Source organism: Chionomys nivalis, chromosome 4 (genome assembly GCF_950005125.1).
Source record: "Chionomys nivalis chromosome 4, mChiNiv1.1, whole genome shotgun sequence".
Classification (NCBI taxonomy): Eukaryota; Metazoa; Chordata; class Mammalia; order Rodentia; family Cricetidae; genus Chionomys; species Chionomys nivalis.
In genome coordinates, this window is record NC_080089.1 from 65,332,501 (window position 1) to 65,350,049 (window position 17,549).

At 44.3% G+C, this 17,549-nt stretch overlaps 1 protein-coding gene across 4 annotated transcripts in view; it reads left to right on the forward strand.

Annotated features, from left to right (window-relative positions):
• Positions 1-8,203, forward strand: part of Csnk1g1 (casein kinase 1 gamma 1) — a 135,994-nt gene extending 127,791 nt beyond the window's left edge. For all 4 annotated transcript variants that reach the window (XM_057766987.1, XM_057766988.1, XM_057766989.1 and 1 more), the window contains one exon: positions 2,669-8,203. In XM_057766987.1, the coding sequence (XP_057622970.1) occupies positions 2,669-2,723 (55 nt within the window). In that variant the 3' untranslated portion in view covers positions 2,724-8,203. The remainder of the gene's footprint in view (positions 1-2,668) is intronic.
• Positions 8,204-17,549: the final 9,346 nt, after the last annotated feature.

Sequence of the window (17,549 nt, forward strand, 5' to 3'; positions counted from 1 at the left end):
TTTTTTTTTTTTTTTTTTTGAGTGCTTTTCTTTGAAAACAAAAATCATCATCTTAGGGTCCTCCACACAGAAAGTAAGAATAGAGGTTAATTTTAGAGTTAGTAGAACACTTAAAATCGTAGTTGAAAGGAAATAGGTAAGTAGGTAAGACTGATGAGCTGGTGAGATGGCTTGGCAGTTAAGAGCACTGACTGCTCTTCCAGAGGTCCTGAGTTCAGTTCCCAAACCCACATGGAGGCTCACAACCATCTATATGGGATCTGGTGCCCTCTTCTGGAATAGAGGTGTACGTGCAGATAGAGCACTCACATAAAATAAATAAGTCTTTTTTTAAAAAGACTTTTGAAATACTAGTTCTTCATAAGATTTGACTTGTCTACTTAAATACTAAGTTCTGGGCCTTCAACCTGGCAAATGTCTGTTTCAGGGGCTGGAGAGATGGCTCAGTGGTTAAGGTACTGGCTCCCTTTCCAGAGAAGCAGTTTCATTTCCCAGCACCCACATGGAATGCACCACTATCTGTAACTCCAGTCCTAAGGATCCAATGCCATATTATGACCAGGCACCCACATGATACATAGACATACATGTAGACAAAATGCCCATATACCTAAAATGAATAAAAAATTTTAAGAACAAATGTCCATTTCTAATACATGTATATAGATTTTTTAAAATTCTTTCCCAATGTTTCCTCTAAGGACTATTAAAGCTATCAATCACTTTTATTTAAAATAATTTATTCAGTTTCCAGATGTATATAACACTTTGGTTCACATCTATTAATAGTAATTATAAATATTATTGATACACCCAGGGCTGATTGGGACACACACACACACAAATATTTATGTATCTGTTTAAACAAGGTCTCTTGCAGACCAGGTTGACTTCAAACTTGATATGTAGCCAAGAATAACTCTGAACTCTTGACCCTTCTTCCAGCCGTCAAACATTGGAATTACAGGCATATATTGCCATGGCCAGATTTTGAAGAAAATATTTTAAAACTCTCTTAAGAAGCCCGAAATCCCAAAGGCAGGCAGATATCAGAGTTTGAGGTCAGCCTGGTCTACAAAGTGAGTTCCAAGACAGCCAAGACTATTACACAGAGAGACCCTACCTCGAAAAAGAAAAGAAAGAAACTCCCGTCTCAAAATTCCACATTTCATTCATGACTTTCAGTTCTTGGAAAGCTCACATCATTATCTGTGTAAGGTTTATTTCTACATTCTAAGAAACTTTCTCAGTCTAGATGTGGTAGTATATACCTATAAATTCTAGAACTCTGGGAAACTGTGTAAGGTTTATTTCTACATTCTAAGAAACTTTCTCAGTCTAGATGTGGTAGTATATACCTATAAATTCTAGAACTCTGGGAAACTGTGTAAGGTTTATTTCTACATTCTAAGAAACTTTCTCAGTCTAGATGTGGTAGTATATACCCATAAATTCTAGAACTCTGGGAAACTGAGGCCAGAGGATGGCACATTTGAAGCCAACCTTGGCTACATAATAATGAATCACTGTCTCAAAAGAGAAAAGAAATAAACAATAATAAAGGTTATTTTAAAGAACCCTGAAAGGGTTAGGTAAGAGACTTAAGATAGTTTTCTCAGAAAAAATTTTCTTTTAAGGACCAAGCATCTGAGCTATACTTACAACTTTATTCTCCTCCGTCATCTGGCATCTTTGACCTGTCCACTGCCTTCTGCCCACCCTTCTCATTTTCCATTTTTCATTTCTGGAAAGAGCATACCTTTTGCATCAACCTTGCCATAGCCCTCAATATGCCCTCTCCAGTGCCTACACAACAGCCTTGCTTCCTAGTCTAAAACTGGACTAAGGAGGGCATCTTCAGGGCCAGAGTGCCACTCTTGTACAGGCTATTTCCCCAAGAGATGGCACTTTGAGGGCCTCAGCCTCTCTACCTTAAATAAACCAGTTGCTAACCCTGTCTGGAACAGTGGCAGTCTTGGGGAATTCCCTGTGACCAGAGTTTCCCAAGGATTAGTTCCTGGGTTTCGGGCATTGGTCCCCTTGGGGTGATTGGCACCTGTGCTGGCTTTAGGAGATAAAGATTCACCCTTTTTATGAGCTTAGAGCTTCTGCTTACTCCAGGCATCATGTTGGGGACAAGAACAAAGTAGAAAGAATCTTAGTCATTTGTTGACATCATGTGACTGCCAGGTTTCTAGATTTCATACTTTGTGTGAGATTTATTTGCCTCAGTTTAGCCTCCTTGCTTACTGGCCAGTGAGTTGCATTGAGCTGCTGCTGGTATCAAGGGAGCATACACTGAAGGCTATTTTTCTGTTACCTTGAGCACTCTCCTTCTTGGTTCTAGACAAAGATGGAGTAGCTGGGTTTGATGTTAGTCTAGTAACAAAGCCTTTTTCATCCTTCTTCCAGAAATGCCTGTGGCAGCCATGTCTAGTGGACAGCATTTTGATAATCAGGTGGAGTGGCTGCAAATCAAATCAGCTGTTGCCTTTAACTTTCTCATAGACACTGCCTGTTACTTCCAGTGTATGTGTGCCGTAAATGGTGGGCAGCCATGTGGGTGGGCACCAGAAGAAAACCCTATCCCCTGCAGTAAGCAGAAGCAGGCAGAGATCTGCTGGGAGCTGGAGATTTCTAGACTGACTTAAATGTTCTTGTGCTCCAGGTGCTGCTGTTTCTTTAAGAGGAAAAGGAAGAAGACTGCTCAGCGACACAAGTGACCAGTGCCTCCCAGGAGTCCTCAAGTCCTGGGGACTCTGGCTCCAATTGCACCTGTAGCTCCTGCCATTTCTCATTGGAAGGGACTCCTCTGTGGGGGAGGGTGGAGATCCAAACCAAAAAGAAGAAAACAGATGCCCCCAGAAGGAGCCAGTGCAGGCAGCCAGGGCCCAGTGGGCCAGTGGCAATCCCTCTGTCTGAGCTCTGAGCAGGTCCAGAGCTGCTGCTTTTCCACTGCTTGCCCTTGGGCTATCTGGTTGACTCTCTTCCCATTGTTTACAGTGAAGGTGTCATTCACAAAAACTCAAGGACTACTATTCTCCTCCCTCCACTTCCTTTACTCCTGGCTCTTACACCACCCTCACCCCTTTCCAGCATAAAAACTACTAAGCTAAAGGCTCTTTCAAGTAGCTGGTGGTGTGGCCAAGAAGGTAGGAGGAAGATGACAACCCTGGGCTGGAGGACTTCTCCACTTCCCAGGTGTGTCTAGTAGGATGACTTCCTTTCCCTCTGTGCCTGGGTGACTCCAGCCCAGCTGGCCACAGGGTTCAGGTCCTTCCCTCTGCCCTCTCTTCCTCCCCTGCTCCTGTGCAGTTACACTGTAGGACACAAGCTGTGAGAAATCTGCAGTCTACTGTCCCTGTGTGTTGACATTCTTAGCTTTTTTGATAAGCAACTCCATTGCTCCGACTGTAGCAAAACACACCTGTGGTTCTGAGCAAAGGAAAGGAAACTGACTTTATTGCACTTTTAGTTTTGGGGGGTTTTGTTTTTGTTTTATAAACAACATGGCAGATGCATATTGTGTCTGGTTATATTGGTTGGGGGGTGCTTTTTTCTGTTTCAAGGGGGATGGGCCAGCCAAGCCATTCAGAGAAAACGTGGGTCCAGAGGACATTCTCGATGGAGTGATTTGCAGCTCTTGGAAGAGAAGAAGCCAAACTTTGTGTCACCCTGAGTGAATTCTCAGGTTGGCAAGGAAATATACTTGAATTTTCATTCATCTTCTCCGCTGCAGAGAAAAGTCCCCACCAGAGCCCCTTGACCTAATCAGCCTAGAGCTTGAAAGCCCTGCTCCTGAGCACTTGGGATGAGCACCAAGCCGGACTGTGACCAACCAGGAAGGCACCTCATCTCAGAGAGGAGATACTTAACAACAAAGCAAAATTTCTGTTTCCTCCACTACCAGGGACTTCCTACTAGATAGCCATGTGACTTTCTGTTGACTTGGGGGACAACATTAGTGACTAAACAGCCACCACCGTATTGCCAGTAGTGGACGAAAGAGGGTAGCAAATCTGCCTTCCAACTGCCAGAGGAGCCTCAGGATGCAGCATCCTGAGGCCAGGAAAAGACATCAGTGTGTCATGTCTGCCCCAAGACTGAGTTAGAGCATCTAGACTGGTCTGCCTTAGAAATCAAGCCTGTGGTGATCTTGGAGCAGGTCCACAGCAGCAGGCTTAGAACTTGGTACATGGGGCTGCAGTAAGCAGGGAAGGTAAGTTTGGTTGGTGCTGGGAAATTCCAGGGAAAATGAATCTGTAATGAAAGGTCTAAAATTCTGTCTTAGCAATTGAACAGAGACTCTTTCCAGATAATATGACCGTATATTAGCATGTGTTCCCCAGTACACTTTGTACCTGCCACAATGGCATCTTCACTGGACATGCCACCGTGCCGCATCACTGGTCGCATAAATAGTGTGGGTGGGAGGGTACTCTTCTCATGTTCTGTTTTCATTTTGGTGACATTTCCAAGGATTACTCACGTGATCAAAGAGGTCTTATATCTGGGTATAAAGAAGCTGCCTGCATAGGGCAGCGACTAGTGACTTAGTGCAGCGCAGAACTCTGCTTGTATATGTAAAAGACTGGAGGATGTCAGGACTCTTTGTGGTCATGTATCAGAAATAGTATCAAACAGAGCAGAGTTTATGCGCCTTGTGTGTTCTGTTGGACCTTGGCTAGGGAACCTCTTTCTTTACTGGCTTCAGACCTGCTCAGCCTTTGTAAAGATTGCTACTCAGTCATTTATTTACAAAAAAAAAAAAATGTTTTTCTCCATGAAACAGAGTAGCAGGGAGAAGTCGGGTCAAACCCCTTCCTCATAAGGAATCTGAGTGTTAGGATTTGCTTCCTTCTTATTATTTAGTAGTTAAAGCTCATCACTAAAATTTACATAGTCCCTCGTTTGGCCTGTGGACAACTCTGACTTCCCCTACAGAAACTTAAAAATCCTCATACCAGGAAATGGTGGCAAGGCCTAGAGCATCCTGGCACTCTCTGTCCCACTAAGTGCCTCCCCAACCCTGCCTCCACAGTAAAGCAAAAGGCAGTGATGAGTTTGGCTGCAGGATAGAATGCCCTGTAGCTGGGCCTAACACTTCTTTTTTGTCTTAACATATTTTTATAGGCTAGCTCTTGAGAGGTTGGACCTGAGTGGTTTGTGGGAATGGGGAAGGGTCCTCCCTAATGCACTGTTGGCACCCTCCAGCCCCACAAATCCCTTCCTTTCTAGATATTTGGGTTTTGTAACATAGGTCCCTTTAACTTGCAGGGCAGCAGTGATCCTTTCAAGGCCATTGACACTCCAAGGTGGTCCCAAAGCTGGCAATTCTCTTATTATCTTCCTTAAATTTTTAATTCTGAATTTTCTAGAAAAACTGCTCATCTGTTACAACCCCACCAGTACATCAGACTCCTTACACATCCCTGTTTCTGTCAGTTGCCTGGCTGCAAGCTCAGCCAGATCCTAGGGCACAGGTGCTCCCCTCATCTTCCTTCATCAAAGTCCACTGTTCCAGTTCAGTGGTGAGACCTAAGGATGGTTTATGTTAGGACTGATGCATTTGCTTCCTCTTAAGACGGGCATTTGATGCTGTACTATTTGGACTTCCTCCAGCTTTGCTGTCCTTGAGGCATTGCAACCTGAGCAGACTTGGGTACAAGAAGGCCAGCGGTTACACCAAGGTGTCTTTGCAGTGTCTAATCATACAAGTGGATCTTGAGAGTTCTCACTCCAGACTGCCCACAAGGCTGCGCTGAATGTGCCAGCACCTAGTGAGCACTCATGACTGCCTTAATTAACAGTTTTCTATTGTGGGTCTGTCTAAGAGCAAACAGGGTCTGTAAAGGAATGTGTACATCAGGTGACTACGTATGTCTCCAGTTAAAAGTCCCATTTCAATTGAAACGAACTATGTGAGACAGCAAGGATCCTAAGGTTCCTGAAAGTGTTAGTTTCATTTTCATTTTTAGTGAATGACAAGAACTCAGAAACAGCCCATGTCCATTAGCCAGATGGTGTCCATCTTCTGTAAAGTAACTTCCAGTTTAGTTCAGAGGAAAAGTATACTCCAGTGCTTATTCAGTGTTGATATCCATTGTTAGCGACCACTTGTAATGCCAGCAATGGTAATGTTATGTTAAAGTGGTTACTAAGGATCATAGCCTTAATTTTAAAAATAATGTAAAAGATAATTCATTCCCCTCCATATTGAGCAAGCGTGACTGCATTTCTCGGTAACTTCCTCAGAAGCCTAGGAAGCATTTCCTCAAAGGAACTTGTTCTCTATCTTCCAGTGCATCCCTTTCAAGCCCACATGACTTCTATGTCCCAGTCGCCTCTTCCAAGTTTCATACTGAAACCAGTTTTCCATTCCTGTTTAGTTGCCCTGATAATGATTTGTCCAGTGTCATTCATGCCAGGGCTTGAGTTTTTAAGACCAGGAGTTTGCATGGTCATACAACCAACATTGCCTTTGCCAAGCCACTACCACCATCTGCTCCATTGCCCCAAGTGGGTAGGTTGATTCCAGAGACCCTCAGGGAACCAGAATAATTAGGTACCCATCTGGATTGGCCATGTGGGTAAAAAGCACTTATCTCTGGGTTTCTTGGTTTTGCAGACTTCAAAGAAGTCCCATGTCGATGTTGATGGCCAATGATTTCAGCCTTCCCCATAATGGGTTGGTAGGAATCAAATAAGAATTCCTTTGTTGGGGGAATTTGTTTTAAGGGGGTTAGTTTTTAAGTATGGAAAAGAAGAGGCCACGATGGTCCTTCTGTGAGTGTGAAGTTTTGAGCAGTGTTTTCATCCCCAGCCGTGGGAGTTTCTGAGGGAGTCTTAAGGTGTTTGTCCTACTCCTTTTGCAGGTAACTAAGTACAGAAGAGTAGAGTTCTTATTGTATCAAAATAGTAAGTAGATCCCTGAATATAGGCAATAGTAGTTGACATAGTTTCTCAATAAAACAACCAGGAAACCCACTCCAGTATTTACAGATCAGCTTATCAAGGGGGAAAAAAGTGAACATGTACTCCATATATCTCTAGTTCAGTTACCAAACTTGATGTTATAAAGAAGCCTCAGTTGTGTGGACAGGTTCTCTCCCCTACCTTCCTTCCCTCCTATACTCTCCCTTTGCCCCTACCATCACAATCATTTTTCTGGTGCCATCACCACCTTTAAGGTCTCAGAGCAGAAGATTATCTTTGGTAATAAGCCAGAGTGCATTGCCGTCATCCTAGCCACACACAGACAACTGCCATCCTGACTAACCCAAACCCACCTTTCAGGGTAGGTGAAGCTTTTTGGTACTCCTCTTCAGGAGCTCCAGACCAAATCCCAGGCTAGCCCGTGCACCAAAGCCTTTTAGAAGGCTTACCAATCTGTTAGGAATGTCTCAGGAAACATGAGCCATTTCTTGGGGGATATGTGTATTTACAGATGATATGTGTGCCCGGCTGTGTGTTTTACTCTCATAGACAGCACGGGCTCCTGGGAACTGTTCCTCAGTGTTCTCAGAGACAGTGTGATCTGTGAGCAAGCTAGCTCTGGGAAGGAGCTCTGTTTATCAAGCAGAGAACAGCAGAAAAGATGAAACCAAAAATCCTATAACCCTCCAATGGAAAATAATGTTGATGCAGCAATTCCCATTGGATATACTACACTCTCTAATTTATTATTTGTCTTTTTTTAAGTTTTACCCACTGTACTCTTTAAAAGATGTTGGGATGTTGGTTGCCATTTTTTTTTAAAGTTGAGGATGTATAAATCAGCTGTGGAAATCAGTTTTAATTCATGTGTGGATATGTCTAGTTATTGTTAAATGTCTTTTTTCTACTTTTTTTTTAAGATATGTAATGTTTCATAAACCCTGGCACTGGTCAAAAAAAAAAAAAAAACGCAGCTGTGAAAGAATGAAACTTGTAGTATTTTTTAAGTGAATGTCGATTTCAAGTGTATTTGAAATGTTTCCTCCAATAGAGAGATTTGGACACCATTGGGGGAAAGTCCTCTGCAGAGGAAATCGCCTTTGGAGAAAATGGGATGTGGGTCTGGATGTGTTATCTCAGAGTAGCCCGTTTCAGAGGGCACCATGGACAACACAAATGTGATCTTTAAGTATATCTCTTCCCCAGTTTGGGGAGGAAAGTATTCAGTCTGCACCCTTTTTGTATGTAAAATAAAATGTCCTACCTTTCTTGGCTACATTTATTTCCTTGGTTCATTAGTTGGTTTTAATCTCCCCTGGTTTATTTCTAAGAATCTGGCAAGAACTGACTGGTGAGAATCAAAATGTCTTTAAACAAAAATAATGTCTGGTACTTTGGCATTCTGCCTTTATCCCTTTAGCTGAGTATTGCATCTCCTCTGAGTCTCTTTGAAAATAAATGCCCTAGGACCAGCAAAATGCCCCAGAGGGTAAAAGGTACTTGCTGCACAGGTCTGGCAGCCTGAGTTTAATCCCTGAATTCCATGTTAAAAAAAAAAAAAGTGAAAGGAGAAAGCTGGATCAGCAGTTGTCTTCTGACATCCACATATGTGTCACGGCATGCACCACACACAATTAAAAAAAAAAACAACACAAATTTCAGGGCTGAGAAGATTGGTTAGTAAAGTACATGCCACATTAGTTTAAGAACCCAAATTTGGTCCCCGGCACCATGTGAAAAATTGGGGATGGTGGTACACTTGTAATCCAGTGCTGGAAAGGAAGAGACCGGCTGGAGCCAGTTCAGCCCTAAGGCAAACTCAAGCCCCCATTAAAAGACTGACTCAAAAAAGAAGAGGAGGGGCTGAAAAGATGACTCAGCAGTTAAGAACTGGGTATACTGTTCTTATAGAGGACCTAACTTCAGGTCCCAGTACCCATATTGGACAGCTCACATTGCCTATAACTCTAGCTTCAGTGTATCTGGTACTGTCTTCTGGCCATGGTGAGCACCTACATACATCCACAGACACAAATACACAAATAAAAATAGCAAACAAAGGGCACAGGCACTTGAAAAGCAACACCTGAGGTTGTCCTCTGCCCTCTACACATGCAAACACAGACATGCAAATGTTCCAAACTAGGAATGGTGATAACACCTATAATTCTAGCACTTGGGAAGTGGAGGCAGGAGGGTCAGTTTAAGGCCACCACAGACACCTACCAAGTTCAAGGACATCACTCACAGGCTGTAGTTTGTAGGTGGGAGTACTCCAAGGGTTATGCTAGTTGAACAACTTATTTTTCTTTCACTTTTCTTTAAAAGGGTATGAAACTGGCTCTGGAAAGTAGTTTTTTTGGCTCCAGGTGACAGACAGAAACTAGCTCTTATAATTTTCTTTTTTCTGGAGGAAACCAGCCTGTAATAAAGAGCCAGCACTTCCCATTATGGAGAAGCTGAAGGCTGCTCCTGCAAGGTGAGTTTTTGTTTGGTTGGTTTTTTTTTTTTTTGCTTTTTGTTTTGTTTTTCAAGACAGGGTTTCTTGTGTAACAGTTATGGCTGTCCTGGAACTCACTCTGTAGACGAGGCTGGCCTCGAACTCATAGAAATCCACCTGCCTCTGCCTTCCGAGTGCTGGGATGAAAGGCGTGCACCACCACTCCTGCAAGTTTTAACTGTTTCCTACTGTGAAAGGAAAGGGGAAATGGATGCTTCATCCCAGGTTTTCTGTGTGGTAGGGAGACAGCTTGGAAGAAGTGCTGGAGAAACTCAGAACAAGGCAGAGGCACAGGGAAACTGTACAGTTACTCAGAATACATGCCTGGGCCTGGGTCAGACAGCAGCAAAGGAGGAAAGGGACAGTGCACACCATTAATCCCGGCACTCGGAAGGCAGGGGGAGCTGGATCTCTGTGAGACCATCTCAGAAGCAAGAAGAAATAGGAAAGGCATTCTTTTATAGGCTGTTGTGTTGAGGGGGCAAAAGAGGACAGTATGGAAATTCTGAGTTGAAGATTAGTATCAGGAGAAGCAAAGGGTAGTTTTGGTTTTTTTTAAGGTTTTTATTTTTGTGTCTGTATGTGTGGGTGCCTGACCACAGAAGCCAAGAAATGCCATACCCCCTGGAACTGGAGTTAAAGGCAGCTGTGAGTTGCCCAATGCTGGGGAACCAAACTTTAGGAGAGGAGTGTGTGCTCCCCCACTGAACCATCCCTCCAGCCTAGTGCAGATGAGTGTGACAAGTGGATAGATTGCACTGAGGGGCCTTTTGTACTCTGGTCTTCTGAAACCACAGGACAAGAGAGCCACCCTTTGAAACAGGCTAGTGTTGATCACAAAAGGGATGTGAAACAAAAACTAGGGTTTTTGTGTGAGAAACACTCAAGTTCTGTGTCCAAAACGTAATGATGGTAGAATTTTATAAAAATTTGTCAAAGAACATTTAAGATTCTTCGGCCTAGGCCTCTATATAGTGTCCAGTTTTTTTTGAGGGGAAGGTTGGTTTGCTTTGAAACAGGGTCTTCTCACTCTGTAATCATAGCTGGCCTCAAACTCAGAAATTTTCCTAACTCTGCCTCCTGATTAAAAGCATGTGCCGGGCTGGAGAGATTGCTCAGTGGTTAAGAGCACTGCCTGCTCTTCCAAAGGGTCCTGAGTTCAATTCCCAGCAACCACATGGTGGCTCACAACCATCTGTAAAGAGGTCTGGCGCCCTCTTCTGGCCTTCAGGCATACATGCAGACAGAATATTGTATACATAATAAATATTTTTAAAAAATAAAAAAATAAAAGCATGTGCCACTGTGCCCAGTTTAACTCCCAGTTTTTAGAGACATTTGTTGGACTAGGGGAGTGGCTCATCAGATAAAAAAAAACACTGCACAAGCCTGAGGAAACATGAGTTCCGATCCTCAGAACCCACGTAAAAGACTGGTGAGCTACATATGATTGAAGCACTTGGAAGGCAGAGAGGAACCCCAGGTCAAGCTTGCTAGTCAGACCAGAAGCGTTGCTGAACTCTGGGTTCAATTAAGAGATCCTTTCTCATTGATTAAGTAGACAGCTATAGAGGAAGACCCCAATGTCAGCCTCAATGCTTCTACATGCATGTAGACACATGCCTACACAAGTGAACACACATGCTGACTGGTTTTATAAAAACCTCAATTGGGCTGTAGGCAAGCCTATAAGACATTTTTTAAACTAATGATTGGTGTGGAAGGGCCCAGCCCATCCTGAGTGGGGCCGCCCCTGGGCTGTTGGTCCTAGGACCTGTAAGAGCAGGCTAAGCAAGCGAAAGCCAATAAGCCGCATTCCTCTATGGCCTCTGCTTCAGTTTTGTGGAAGTTTAAGCCAAATAAACTCCAGTTGACATTTTTTTTTACAGTTTTACACATGTATTTAATGTGTTTTTTGTTTGTTTGTTTGTTTGGTTTTGGTTTTTCAAGACAGGGTTTCTCTGTGGCTTTGGAGCCTGTCCTGGAACTAGCTCTTGTAGACCAGACTGGTCTCGAACTCACAGAGATTCACCTGCCTCTGCCTCCCAAGTGCTGGGATTAAAGGCGTGTGCCACCACTGCCCGGCTTATTTAATGTATTTTGATCATTTTTCATACTCTTACCCACAGCCCTGTCTCATCCCCCTCCCACCAAACCCTTTTTTCCAACTAGTACCATCTCGTGGAACAGATGGAATTCTCGTGGAATTTTTCAAAAAGTTTTAGGTTTTTTTAAAAATTTTGTGTATGAATATAAACTTCTAAAAGATTTTAAATTTTGTTTTATTTATATGGGTGTTTTACTTGCATGTCTGTGCCACTTGCGTGCCTAGTACCCAGAGAAACCTGAAGAGGGTGTCAAATCCCTTAAAACTGTATTTATCAATAGTGAGCCACCATGTGGGTGCTGGGAATCTATCTTCTGGAATAGCAGCCTCCACCAGTGATCATAACTACTGAACCATCTCTCCAGCCCCAAGGAACAACCTTTGTGACTGTAATTCTGATGAGGAATTACATCATCACATACACAGACTGGAGATACAACCGTGTGGTACACTGTAAACCACCGAAACCACTCCCTATCTGGGCATAATTGCTGTCTGGTTCCTACTTTATTACTACCAGCCAGTTCAGAGGCTGAGACAGAATTGCAAGTTCAAGGCCAGTCTAGGCTACACAGAAAGACCCTATCTGAAAATAAGATCATGATAAAAGTTTTATATAAAAGGTATTTTCAGCCAGGCAGTGGTGGTGCACAACTAATCCTAGTATGGAAGGCACAGGCAGGCATTCTCTGAGTTTGAGGCCAGCCAAGGCTACATAATGAGAAGGCCGTGTTTCAGAACAAACCAACAACACCCCCCCCCCAAAAAAAACTCTGGACATTATATACAAGCCTAGGTCAAAGAATCTTAAATGCTCATTCATTGATTTTGTTGCTGGTGTTTGTGTAATCCAAAGGGTAACTGACTCCGAGATTCTGCTAGGTTTTCCAGATTCTGCCACCAGGTGGCACCCTCTGCATGCTGTTGTTCTTTCTGTCGCTGGAGTGTCCCGTCCCCCCCCCCCCCCCCAGATTCTGCCATAGGCTGGCACCCTCTAAATGCCAGTTTATTTGTCCATTTGTCTGCAAAACAAAACCAAGAAGGTCTCTTGTCCTCTTCAGAATGGAAAATTTCCAGTCATAGTGATCCCACTCCTGGAGTCTCCTCTCCAGGCCCTGTGTTCTCACTAGCTCCCTCAAGGGAGATGTGGCAGGTCTTACGTGGGGTTGTCCTCTTTTCATTCCCAGAGCTGCTAGATTGGTCGTATTAATCTTTTACTTCCTCAAGTCACCTAAATTGACTCCTAAAGTGGGTGAAATTACCTGGCGCAAGTGAGAACGAAGCACTCAACGAACCGCTTTGGAGTTTATTAGAGGAGACATGTACAGACCTGGGAAGACAGTGTGCAGAAAGAGAGGGCTGGAGGTGGTGTGTCCAGCTTTTAAAGGCTGCCTAGTATATGCACATAGGGGGTTGACAAGGGCGAATGTAGCTGCGTCATACATAGGTGATGCAACCATGCTGCACGTAGGCCACTCGGCCCCCCTCCCCCCCCCGAGACAGGGTTTCTCTGTAGCTTTGGAGCCTGTCCTGGAACTAGCTCTTGTAGACCAGGCTGGCCTCTAACTCACAGAGATCCGCCTGCCTCTGCCTACTGAGTGCTGGGATTAAAGACGTGCACCACCATCGCCCGACTCAGATGATCTTCTAAAGGTCCCTAGGCGGCTAAATATTTTGCCTGAGCGCTTGTCTGCACATGTGTGGCCCTGGAATCTAGAAGTGCCATCCACGCTGTGTAGCTGGAATCATAACAGTGGGGACCAACAAGTCTAAACTATCACTTCTTCGATGTATTCTAAAAAATTTCTCCCAAGGGTTTGTGGAGGAATACAAGGTCATACTCAAAATTAATTAATAGGTAGGTAGATGGGTGTATGGTTGGATAGATACATAGATAGACATAAAAATGACTAAAGTCTATACATTTACTGTGAGATTGACTGGCCCTCTTATAAAATGGAATGACCATACACTGGCTTCCTGAACCCAGCTATGAAGACAATTTGACTCACGGTCACAGGGATCACTGATACTTTATACTGATCAATACTTTATACCTTTATACTGATCAATGAATGGCTCTCGTTCAAAACCTACCTGCTTGGCTTAAGGATTGTGCCTCTGGGGATTATTCTGCTGTTTTGGTCTCTTAAAAAGCTTCCTCGCTGGCAGGATGTCAAACTGACCTGCTACCTCTACCGGGCTGGCTCCCTTACCCCTGTCTACAACCCATCTTCGCCATCTCCCCCACCTCCTCCAGACTCATCCTCCTGCTCCCCAACCACAGGCCCCTCCTTCATGTCCCACCCTACTCTATCCACCTCCACACCCTGTCCCCATCTCTACTTCCCCCACTTCCCCTTCTGGATCTACACCCCTTGTATAGGGAGTAGGCGGAGCTTGTCTCTTAAAGGGACCTTTTGCACCATTGTATATAGGTAGTGATGTATCTGCCATAGGACCCTGGCCTGGCTAGGGCACTGCCTGAGAGCGTCCTGCCAGGTGACAAAGGCCAGCATAATGTCTGAATCCTAACAACAGTAACCAAGGGCTCTTGGAAGCTTAAGAGGGTAGAACCCAGCCCCCTTTATTCTGATTTATTATCCACCTCTCTTGTTTTTTTTTTTTGTTTTTTGTTTTTTTTTTTGTTTTTTTTTTTTTTTTGTTTTCCGAGACAGGGTTTGGAGCCTGTCCTGGAACTAGCTCTTGTAGACCAGGCTGATCTCGAACTCACAGAGATCCGCCTGCCTCTGCCTCCCAAGTGTTGGGATTAAAGGCGTGCGCCACCACCGCCCGGCTATCCACCTCTCTTGTGATCAGAAGGGTTACAGTTTTTCTGAGTTTGGGATAGTTTGGACTTTGTGTGTGTGCATTTTTTATATGTGCTGAATGGAAAAATATAAGAAATAAAAAAGAAAAGAAAGGCCATGACTGCTTCTAGGTATGGTGGAGGAGAAAGTTTATTGTAGATAAAAGGGAGGGAGTAGGTAAGGCAGAGACATCTGGGAGTGTCCAGAGTGGACAAGACCAGGCTGAACTGGGCTACAGGATGGGGAGGGAGAGAGAAAAGAGGAGAGAAGGGAATGAGGTACAGCAGCCAGAAGGCCAAAGGTACAAAGGGAAGGTAACCAAAATGTCTGGATTATATAGGCAAGAGCCTCTGGGGGAAGCGCAGCCCAGCCCCTGGGCTGGAGAGTTCAGGGTAGAGGGCAGGGTATGCCAGCCACACCCAATAACAGGGACTGAGGGATGCTGGGAGAACCTGGAGGCCAGGTTTGCTTTAATATGTTAAATAGGAACCCCAGCCTTTATCTCAGTTTGAAACAGAACATGTACTTTGCTCCCTTTTCAGTGGGCCTGTGTTCCACTTTTTGATTTGAGGATCTCGCTCTTAAACACAAGCAGTCAGACTCAGATGACTGGAAGACAGCCAGCATAACTGTGTGGCTAGGCTAGCAGCCGAGGCTGCTTGCCTCTGCCTTTTAGTGTCTTGGTTACTGTAAACTCTTGGGCTACTTGGATGAGCTAGAATGTATTTATTCCTGTTAAGCCCTCTAGCTTTTGGAATTTTTTTGCACATGTCTGGAGTTTATGGAGGGACAAAAGCCAGATATAATGCCCCTTTGTTTTTGTGAGCCAGTCGATTAAAAGGGGTACAAAATTTGAAAGCTTTGTTGTAATTACTCAAGAAATGCCCTGGATTTGAGCTCTGAAGAGCCTCAGTAGTCTTCAACAAATTAGTGGGGTTTTGGAGCTGTACCCCAAATTTCATTCATAAGGTATCAGTGTTATAATTTTCGTCTCTTTAAGAGACAAGCCACACCCACTCCCTGTGGTCCCTGCCCTCCTCTCGCCATCTTGGTTTCTGTGTGTCTTTTTTGACACATGTGCTCCCCTTCTCCCACTCCCTGCTCTTGCTATCTCTGTCCTCTTCTCTTTTCCCTTTCTCCCCCTCTCTCTCTCCTTTATCCCCCCTCCTCTAAGTAATAAATATCTAATTCTGTTCTATACGATATGTCTGTTCACATGTCTCCCAGCTGCTTGCCTGCCCAGCCGCTCACTGCTGGGAAACTGCACCTTCGGGAGACTCACTGTTGTCTGCCCAGCTGCTCGCAGCATGGCTGGGCCCTGCCTGGGACTAGTGGCTCTCCCAGTCAGGGACCCGCTGCTCAGGACCAGGCACTGGGACCACCACGAACTGCTCGGTACCCGCAGACAAAATTCTAACAATCAGTGAAGTGTCCAGGGCCTGGGAACCTGCATGTGTACCAACCAGGGAATTGGGATAGACAAGCTGCCTCAAAAGACAGTAGATTTCAACATCCATACTCGTAGCTGAGACCAAAAAGCCTTCCTCGCCTCTGCCCCAATATGTTCCCTTTCCTCTGAAGTAAATAGAGTCAGGTGTTGCTTGAAGTCATCTCAGGTAGGGTGATGTGTGAATGACAGATTCTTGAAGGGCAGTTAGGGTTTACGGGTTCATCAGGAAAAAAGGGAAAGGGGCCTGAGTCTTCCAGTTATACAGGGCTAGATTAAAGAAATGAACATAGATCAGGAAAAGGGCAACACCCTACCTCTAAGTCATTGACCCTTGTCCCAGGAAGAAGTGGGAATGGGCAGCAGGCACAAGACCATGGTGGGCCACCAAGGCAGCTAGCCCCAGGCAGGGAGCTTCGTGGCAGGTGAGAGACTGAGTCAGATAGGCATGCCATGCAGAATGAGGTTGTATATTTATTTAGTGGGTTATAGAAAGAAAGGAGAAAGGGGAGCAGGAGGGAGAAGGGGGATGAGGAGAAAGAGGCAGAGAGAGGGAGAGGAGCCAAGGCAGCAGCTACCTCTTTGGAAGAGAGATGGAAAGGAAAAGGGCTCAGGCTGGAAGCAGAAGGAAGATCTGCTTACCTCAGCAGATCAGGGGAGGGAGTGGGTGGGGCTTGTCTCTTGAAGGAACAGGACAGACCATTGCAAAGGTCACCCAATTAAGTTTTTGGTAGACACTGGGGCAGATATCTCTGTTTTAAATAAACCCATTGGGACAGAGGTTTTTCTTTTTAAAAACCCAGTTACCAATAAAAAGGTACAAGTACAAGGAGTAATGGAAACAATTAAGGACAATCTCTTTTTATTTTTAAAGATTTATTTATTATGTATACACCCACCAGAAGAGACCACCAGATCTCATTATAGATGGTTGTGAGCCACCATGGGGTTGCCGGAAATTGAATTTAGGACCTTTGGGAGAACAGCCATCTCTCCAGCCCCAAGGACAGTCTCTTTACACCTTAAAAGCAGTATGGACCAGAAACAGGAACTCCCTTCTTTGTGGTGGGACTTCCCTTTCCCCATTCTAAACAAAGATCATCTTTGAAAATTTAGTGCCACCATCACTTTTATTCCTCAGGAAACTGAAATTTCTTTACACCAGCCTGCCAACTCAGTTTAACTGTCCATCTGTCAAAAATACCTTCTAACACTCCTAGATGCCACAACAAAAATACATTCATACCTAGTAACTCTGGTTCAGCTGTGTCTGTTGGTTACAGCCACACTGATAATGGTCTGAAAATGTCTCTTCAATCAGTGCTTCTCAACCTTCCTAATGCTGTGACCCTTATGTTGTGGTGACCCCAACTATAAAATTATTTTTTTTCACAAATATTTTTCTTTCTTTACTTTTTTAAAAATGTATGTTGGTGTTTTGCCATGGGTGTGAGGTACTCTAGAACTGGAGTTACAGACAGTTGGAAACTGTAATATGGGTGCTGGGATTGAACCCAGGTCCTCGGGAGGAATAGCCAGTGTTCTTAACCTCTGAGCCATCTCTTCAGCCCCACAATCCTAAAGCTTAAGGTTTCTCTGTTCCCATGACACCAATTAGACAGCTCATATTTGCCTTTAAGTGGACTGATTCAAAGTCCAAGGAGAAGAGACAGCTAACCTGAACTCCAAGAGTTCAAAAATTCCCCTACACTCTTTGGAGAGACATTACAAAAAGACTTAATAGGATTC